Source organism: Nestor notabilis, unplaced genomic scaffold (assembly GCF_000696875.1).
Source record: "Nestor notabilis isolate BGI_N333 unplaced genomic scaffold, ASM69687v1 scaffold30481, whole genome shotgun sequence".
Taxonomy (NCBI): Eukaryota; Metazoa; Chordata; class Aves; order Psittaciformes; family Psittacidae; genus Nestor; species Nestor notabilis.
The window spans coordinates 1-9,152 of record NW_009914816.1 but is presented as its reverse complement, the minus strand read 5'-3'; the positions used below and the strand labels follow the sequence as shown (position 1 = coordinate 9,152).

General features: G+C 46.9%; 1 protein-coding gene across 1 annotated transcript; it reads right to left on the bottom strand.

Moving 5' to 3' along the window:
* Positions 1-348: 348 nt before the first annotated feature.
* Positions 349-8,074, bottom strand: KIAA0907 (KIAA0907 ortholog; the record flags this gene model as incomplete). The annotated part of the gene is made up of 12 exons (XM_010023828.1): positions 349-558; positions 1,507-1,598; positions 2,652-2,764; positions 3,700-3,855; positions 4,338-4,591; positions 4,753-4,810; positions 5,278-5,338; positions 5,861-6,072; positions 6,360-6,523; positions 7,169-7,221; positions 7,524-7,603; positions 7,946-8,074. Coding segments are annotated over 12 exons (1,572 nt in total), but the record flags the coding sequence as incomplete, so codon positions are not given.
* Positions 8,075-9,152: the final 1,078 nt, after the last annotated feature.

Below are 9,152 nucleotides of genomic sequence, written 5' to 3'. Positions count from 1 at the left end.
CAGACACCAGGCGGAGGGTGAAGGCAGCGTGACTGACTCTTGCCATTTTTAAGTGATCCTGGAAAAATGGAGCCTTCCCTCTCTTCTCTTCACAGCGCTTCCCCCTCTGCACAAGGGACTAGCCCTGTCAGAACACTAGTTCAATTCATGGTGCGGTTTTATTTGACAGATTCACTGCAGAAATAAGGAGTTTAAAAATGATGGAGCCCTTTCAAGGGTGGTGGTGGGGAAATACTGAACCTTTAGCTTCTGCAAATGTAAAAACAATGTGTATTTGCAAAGTTCAGGCTGTAATATACATGCATTATTGCTAAAGGGGGGGAAAAACCAGATGAATGAAAACTCTTCTCTGCAGCTTTTACGGTGCCATCCAAAATGGCATCTGTTGTTTAGCTCGCTGTTGTGAGGAAGGGTACTGGTACCCCAAACTCCATCCCTGTGAAAAAGTACTTGCGTTTTTATGGCCCCCGTGTTCCTCCTCTTCATCTGATGAATCTCCAGCATATGCCACTAAGCCAAAGCCCTTTTCTGCAGTTTTCATCTTCTTTGCTTGATGATCTAGGAGGGGAAAACAAAACAACCCCACCCCCAGCCCCCGAGAAGGGAGAAATCAAAATAAAGAGATAAAATGCCCCAAAACAAGTTAATAAAAAAAGACGTTAATTGTAAATCGTTAGTTGGACACCATTTTGAGGTCACAAGGCCAATGGTCATCCAAGGTCGAAGGCCACACGAAACAGCAGCAGCAACAGCACATGTGATCCATCAGAACCATGTAAGAGAACAGAGAAAGAAGAAAGAAACACACAAGAAAGGTAAAGTTAGCAACTGGGTGTCAGCGATGGCAACGTCACCGTTACAGAGATCAATACGTCAAGAAAAGCAGAAACTCTGCTCAAAAGCAAGCTAAGAGGAGAACAACCTCTGGGAGCAATACTGCAGAGAAACTAGGGTTAAACAGGCTAACGTGATGTACCTGCACACCTGCAGGGCACCGAACTAGCACAAGAGTTCAAGGGATGACATGTTCTACCAAGTTGCAAATACTTGCTGTGTGACAGCCCTGAGAAAGGATGAGATCTGAGAGCACTTGTGTCATTTGCAGACATAACTCATGTCTGAGCATACACACCTGAACCATAACTCCCACCGACACGCCTTAGTGCCTCTAGAGAGAGCTGTTCACAAAGTAAAGCCACAGGACATCGGTGTTACAAAACAACCCCAGGAGACTCTGTGCCTCAGCTGGCTGATGGGCCAGAAAATACCTGTCCTTCACTCCAGTACACTCCCCTCATTCATACAGGTATTTATTCAGGTTCTAAGAGAAGCATTGTGTGTTTAATCACAGTGGGTTTAGAGCAGTGCAGCATGAGCTGCTTTACACCTAGACAGTCTAAAGAACAGCCAAAAAGAACCCCACTGCTTCAAACAAAGGCTAAGACCAGTGTAAACCCATGTGGGAAAGGAAACTTGACTTACAAGTGTCTTATTCACTGCACTCACCATGGCTGCCTGGTAAAGACCCCGCACCATTTCTGTCTTCCGAGTCCGATTTCATCCCAGTGACAGGAAAAGCTGGCGGAGGCATCAACTGCCTGTTCAAACCAAAGCAAGCCCTTAGTTCTTCTGGTTTAAGCAAGCAGAGAGTCAAAGGTAACAGCAAACAAGTTCAGAAGCCAGTCCTTGACCTGAGGAGCTTAACTTTTAATTGCCTGACTGATCTAGTGGTCTTCTAGGATGGAGTGACTGCACCAGTGGACAAGGGAAGAGCAACTGTCACCCACCTGGACTTCTGTAAAGCTTCACTATGGTCACCCCAACGTTCTCAGCTCTAAATCAGAGCGGAATGGATTGGACGGATGGACTATTAGATGGGTAAGGAATTGGCTGAATGGCCACATCCAAAGAGTTATAGTCAACGGCTCAGTGTCCAAGTGGGAACCAGCAAGGGTCCGCGCTGGGACCGATACTACCTGCTATCTTCATCAATGAGCTGTGTGAAGCAAGCCGGTCTAGTAGCTGTCCCTTCCCATAGGAGAGGGGGCTGGCCTAGATAATCTTTAAAGGTCCCTTCCAAGCCAAACCATGCTCTGGAGCTATTTGACAGGCAAGCCTGACAGGTCTGTGGCTCACCACACTGGAGCGCATAAGGAAGAGTAGTGATGCCTGAAGGCTTCATAGCTATTGCTATGCCCAATTTAGGACCACGAACAAGACTGAGAATGTGGAAAACACTCCCAATACCCTTGATGTATTTCCTAACACCAGAAAACAAAGGGACCATCAAGTAGATCTTTCCCTGAAGCTTTAGAGTGCAAAACACCGAGTTTACAACTTTGTCAGGTCTGGTTTAAACTGGAATCATGTCAAGTGCAAGTGCTGACCTATTCCACGTGAGTATCTCAAGAAGTTGGCACAACATGCTCAGATGAAGTAAGAGCAGACTTTGGGAGGAGTGGATACGAAGCTATTTCCATTATGTAGCAGGAAAAGGCAGCCCTTGCACCCCTTCTCCCTCAAACCCACGAACCAACCAACCCCCCTCCAGCCCCCAAGTCCCAGCAGAGAGCATGAAACACGGATCAGCTCGGAAACAGGCTTTCCATCAGGACCAGGAGAGACCCGAAGGTAACCCTGCCCTCACTCACCTGTCCCTCTCTCTCTCCTTTCCTGAGGAACTTGCTGCCTTCGACCCGGCTCCATCGAGTTCACTCTGACTGGAGAAGCCTGTACCTAAATTAGTCATATGAATGGGTCCATGCTATGAGCAGAAAAACACACGGCATTAGCAAATCTACCACTACAACATAAGCTACAGCTCCTTAATGATAATGACAGGAAAGCCAACTTTTCAGAGCATACTGCCAACTAGCAGAAGAAACCACTGTTAAACTAAAGGCTTTCTCCTAAAACTACTGAGGGTAATGCAGTGAGGAACACGCCTGAGAAGCACGAGGGAAGACACCTCATCACCTACTCCACCTTCTCAGTAGTAGCTTTAGGTCATGGAGCAACTTATTCCCTCGGCAGTCAGCTAATTCTGAGCACTGTACAGGCCACGTGCCACAGCAAACTCTGCTGGAGACAGTAACATAGGTCTAACAGAGAGGCAGCTGCTTATGGTCTCCAGGCAGAGTTCTGCCCGTGAGCAGGGGTATATCTGAGAAGTGTTTGCAGAAACTCCCTTTTCTCACATCCAAGCCTAAGAACTCAAAATTACTTTCATTAAAATCAAGTGGTTTGCTATCTAAACCAAAAATAACCATTTCTAACTCAGGCTGCTTGAAATCCTCTCAAGTGCAACCTGCAAGGAAGGTAAATGGGGAAAACCTGGGAGTTATTACCACAGTTCCCTCCCACCCCTCAAACAAGCCTGAAAAAGACCCCCCAAATCCCAGAGAATCTCCCTTTAAACTAACCAGAAACACACTATGGGCATCTCTTTGACCTGAATGCACCAGTAGCCTTCAGGAAAGATTGAGGTATGAACACAAAGTGCCAATGCAGCAGCAAGTCACAGTTTAACAACAGTGCATCCACTCAAAGAAACCAAAGCGTGGTCTTGAGGCTGTGCAATGACTGCTGCCATCTGCCAAAGGCCTTGCACGACTGTTTGCAGATAAACTGTGCTAAATCATCTCTCTGCAGCCAAGTTCTGGTTTGGTGAATGAAGTAAAACTGGTGATTTTATTCCACCTGGTATCCCAGCAGTCCTGACTCTCTCTCATCCGGCAGCTCCTCAGTGAAGCGTCTCTTTTGAGCCTGGGGATGGGGCTGGACCTGGGGCTGGGTACCAGTCGGCATGGTGCTTTTAACTGGGGCAGCAGGAAGGAAAGGACCACTCAGGGGGCTCTGCCAAGCACAAGTTGAGACAAAAGACAAGAAAATTGGGTAATAGGCATACAAAGTATTCATCAAATGTAACTTTCATACATAGGAGCAGAACACACAAGTTCTTGGCAGAACCTAAGAGAAACTAGAAGGAAATTCACAGCTTCAAGATGAAACAAGTATTTCATTTCCAGAAACTAATCCCTATCTGTAACTCAGACTCACTGTACCTACACAGAGCTGCATCAAAGCCTGTGGTGACACTCTTCCTATGGGAGTGAGCACCCCCTGCAAATATCCTTTATGTTCACAGGATATGAAAACTGGAGGATGAAGCAGCCAGTGAACAATGTAATTGCTCAGACAGAAGTATCAGCAAAGCATTAACAAATCAGAAACACCCCAGAGAATTCTCCATCTGGAACTACTTCAAGTGTTTTCTTGTTAGCAAAGAAACGACTTAATAAGTTGACAGCTACAGGGCAGATTAACTGTGGCAGTACCTGGCCAGTGCTGGCTGGAGGCTGTACTTGAGATATGGGATACTGTGTTGGCACAGGCGGAACTCCTGTAGGTAGCGTTGTTAAGACTCCAGGTGCCAAAGGTACTGCAGGTGGAACTATGCCTGGTACCCCATAGGGTGGCTGGACTGGTTGTTGAGGAGGGGGAACAACAGGATAACCAGACTGATAGCCATTGGAAGGGTAATAGGAGGGCTGGGAAGGTACGCTGTTGATAGCGGCAGGCTGTGTGAAGCCTAGAGAGAGAAAACCAACATCTTCGATTCAGGTCGTCACCAAAACACCGCATTTCATTGCCAAAAATGAAGGGTTGTAAGTTGGAGACTTCCACAAAGCCAACTGCAAGTACAGCTCTGCAGAATGCAACTCCAAATGCTTCAGCACTGCTGAGGTTTACCTGCGAGGGGTACTGCAGTGGTTATCTGATTCACAAATCGAGAGTACTCAGCATGAACCTACAAGGAATTGGCAGAGATTAGACAAGAAACATTACGTAGTATATTAACCTTTTGCAGGCAAAAGGCATTTGACCACACAACTAAGGGGGCTTTGCTTCCAGAACACAGCATGCAGGGAGACAGCAATAATCCACACACACAGAAGAAAACCCCACTCATCCTGCTGGGCTCTGGGACAGACTCCTCTAACACCCAGGATAATCCTGCACAGGAAATCGAGTGGCAAATGAATCACTTCAGTCAGAGAAGCTACAAGCTTCCATCTGTTCGTCAGAAGAGAGCTTTGTAGCCCCTACTCCATCACCAACACTAACAGAAAGACTCAGCAGTACTTGGGAGGGAAAACACCATCAGCAAGTCAGGACACACGGACAGTTTTGCTGAGAGCACACAAAGCAGCAAGAGCCAGGCACACACTGGAGCTGGGACAGGCTCTGCAGCCCCGAGTTGTAACAGCTACTCACGGTTTGCAATAGGTTCTCACACAGCTTTTTAGCAGCTGCCAAACCTTCTGGCTTTGGGTGACTGCAAACACACACAAAGAAATAGCTCATAAGCACAAATGTTTCTGTGAGCTCCTTCTTTCATCAGCAACCTGCTGCCAGGCCTTCCCCCTTAAACGAGGGCTCAGCCACCTCGACAGGACTGCAGCAGCTCTGCACATTTAGCACAATGGGGAACAAAAGCTGTGAGCGTTTTCTACATGAAAATTCAGGTCTAAATACTACAAGAAACGTTGACAGAACACTGACTTGATTGCTCAATACATTTGTATCCTTCCCTTAAAGCTTGACATCACAACTCGAGCCCAAAAAGGACGCAGCTTCACTGTGTTCCAACCAAAAGCAATACCTTGTGGTTGAATATCACTTCACACCACATCACCTTGTGTCCGAAATCTTTATCACTTTAGAGGGAGCTCTACTAAAAGTCAGGTTTCGTTTGCATTAAGTCAGTCAGAATTAAGAATTCCCCACCCCATGAAACATTAAGCCACAGTCGTGCCTCGGCACTGGGGTTTCTGTTTGTTCTCAACACCCCTCGTACCTGATGTAAATGTACATGGGTTCAAAAGCTTCTCTGCCCGATGCTGGTTCTATGCAACCTGAGCCTTTGCCACGAAGAAAGACTTTGGCACCCGTTTCAATCTGAATGTGCTGCAAATAGGAGCAACCAGGCCCTTCCACCTTCTCCTTCACATTAAACGTAGGTACAGCGTGTTCCAGTCCCACAAATAACTTGTCCTGAACATAATGCATCTGTAAATGTAACAGTAAAAGCTTATCATTTCACTCTAAGAATGAGGCTACAAATCTTGTTCCTGTGACAGGCAAGTGTCAGATGGCACAGTCAGCCCTTTGCTGTTCTGTAAGCAGGACTGCTCTCTCCATCCCTTTTCTTTTAGGAGGCTGCTGTCATCTGAGCCTCACTCTTCAGGCTCAGTTTGATCAGTCCTCCAGTTTCCACACACACAATGTACACTTTGTAAGAGGGAAATCTTGTCATCAGTGATATTCAATGAAATTCACAGCAATTCATTACTCACCCCTGACTGGAATGGAGGTTTTTGGCCAACTGCTGGAGACAACTGAGTAATAGGGGCTGGCTGGTGATAGACAGTAACTGTAGCTCCGTTGAACGTCGGACTAGAACCTGTAGCTGCTTTCACTACTCCATTAGTAATGATCTCTTTAATTCTGTTAACAGCTCCTAGTTGACAGAACAGGAAATTCAGCTGTTTCGGCCCTTGCCAACTGTGCAGATTACCCAAATCTAGTACCAGCATTCCACTGGATCACAAAGGATGCAACAAGCACCAGGGCTCTTTCTCCACTCTCACCCTGCTAAAGCTTAGGCTGATACATGCAGGGGGGCAGTTTTAGCCCACACATTTTGGCAACTGCTAGAAACATTTACATTAACCCTGTGTAGAACTTACATCTGCTTGTATGAGCAAACGTGAAAGATTTTATAGTTTCCCTTTTCTTTTTCTCCCAGAAGGCACAGGCAAGACAGTTCTTTGTGCTTCTGATAGTCATACTTGTATATATACCCCTGTCACACACCTATTGTAATGGAATCTCGGCGTGTTATCACTGAATAAACTTATACATAAGACCTGCACCTGCCTCCATCCATTCCCCCACTTTCCTTGTGGTCTGTCACAAGTTTTAGTGTCATGACTGATGCAGCAGGGAGCACCTCTGGTAGAGAGCTTAACATCAGCGTCTGAATGGGGTCTGTCACGGACACCAGGATAGTTACAGTACAAATCCATGCTGCTCATAACAAAGGCCCTTAATCACCCCTTTATCACAAGTAATGATAGAACAGCAGAGTTCATTGTGCACTTACTGTCGACCAGTTCCCGTGTCTGACCCTGCACGTGAAGGTACAAGGGACGATCTCTGGAAAGGAAATGTCAAATACTCCACTAAACCCCCAAAGAACACACAAGAACGGATCCAATCTAATATCCATTCACTCATGTCACAGACAACAAAGCCTTCATACACTTTGTTTTCACCTCTCAGTATTAGGCAGGTGGGATAAGAGCCATGCACTTAGTGCTACACTGATAACAAACATACTCCAAACACTCAACTCTCCATTGACTCTGGCACCCAGAGGTGACACTGCTCAGGAAAACCAAACCAAAAGCCCCACCACTGAGCCCCCAGAGCAGAAACCCCCAAAGAGAAATACAAACCCTGGTCCCACTTTGGCTTTCTCTTCTGCTGTCATGAACCTCCCTCGGGTCGACACAGCCGCTCCACTCAGTCGACTTATCTACAAAGGACCCCAAACCCCAGGGACAAGTTTAGCAACAAGAAACCAAGCACAGAGAAACCCCAAAGTGTTTAAGCTTCGTTGGGTTCTAAAGAGACCAGAAGCACTAATTAAGTGGTAAGAAAAGGGATGGTGCCCACTGAAAGATACCAACTGTGCTACCTTAGCTCATCATATGACATTGTGTTGAGTAAACCACCAAACAAAGTGTCTTCAGAAAACCCTGAGCTTGGCAGAAAGGAAACCACCACAGAATAGAGTCAATGGCAGCTCTTTTAGCCTTGCAAACAGGCCCAAATGGGCTGCCAAGCCTAACAAACCAGACGTAGGTCCTGACCATACCTCATCCTGAGTCTGTCCTCTTGTCAGCAGGTTTCTGCACGTGAGGGGGACGTCATTGATTTCCACCTCTGCCACCACAAGGTCATCTTTGCTTTTACTTGTAGCTGGACCTTTTCCCAGCGCCTGCAGCTTCAAAGAGAATCATTGCAAAAGACCAGAAATAGATAGAAAGCGGAGATAAACGATGCAACAACCTGACCCTGGTACTCTAAGGTGAACATCCTTTTCTTTCTCCCTCTTCAGCTGTTGAATCTTTACAAACGTTAACAGAAAGCACATTACATCTACTACTTCATCATGTACCTCTTCACAACGTTGAGCCTAAATAAAAACACTAGTTTTATCTTCAGCACATCAGAGTATCGTAAGTAACTACTGCTTCTGTTCTATAAATAGAGAAAACAGATGTAGAACTAAGCAGCAAAGTTGCTCAAACTGAAACCAAGGCATCTCACACTTGAGCTGGCACCTCGGGCAGAAAGCTGTGCCTAAGAACACCTGGAATTCATATTTCAACTCCTCTTAGACATAGAACTCCTGTTCGAGATCTGAACTCAGCCACACCACGACTACACTTCCCCCTCACACACACTTCTCGCTTTAAAACAAGGACCTAATGTTTTGTGTCAGTATCTAAGCACCACAAAAGAAAAAGCCAGTCACAGGTTTGGCAGAAGCTGCTGGAGACCCCAGAGCAGCTTCCAGTGTCTGAAGGGGCTACAAGGATGCTGGAAATGGGACCTTCATCAGGGACTGGAGCGATAGGACAAGGGGTGATGGGTTCAAACTGAGACAGGGGAGGTTCAGGTTGGAGATAAGGCAGAAGCTCTTCCCTGTGAGGGTGCTGAGGCGCTGGCACAGGGTGCCCAGAGAAGCTGTGGCTGCCCCATCCCTGGCAGTGTTCAAGGCCAGGTTGGACACAGGGGCTTGGAGCAACCTGCTCTAGTGGAAGGTGTCCCTGCCCGGGGCAGGGGTTGGAGCTGGAGGAGCTTTAAGCTCCCTCCAACCCGACCCAGGCTGGATTCCGGGGTTGAGCCGTACGGGAGAGCAGTGGCACTGCCCCCGCTGCTTTCTGTTATTCTGAAAAGGGAAATTTAAGAAGTTCATTCCAACTATTTTGGGGGGTTTTGCCTATCTCCAACTTCATGAAGCAAACCTCCCTCACGGAGAGCTCCCGGGACAAAGAAAGGGCGCAGGTCTGCACAAC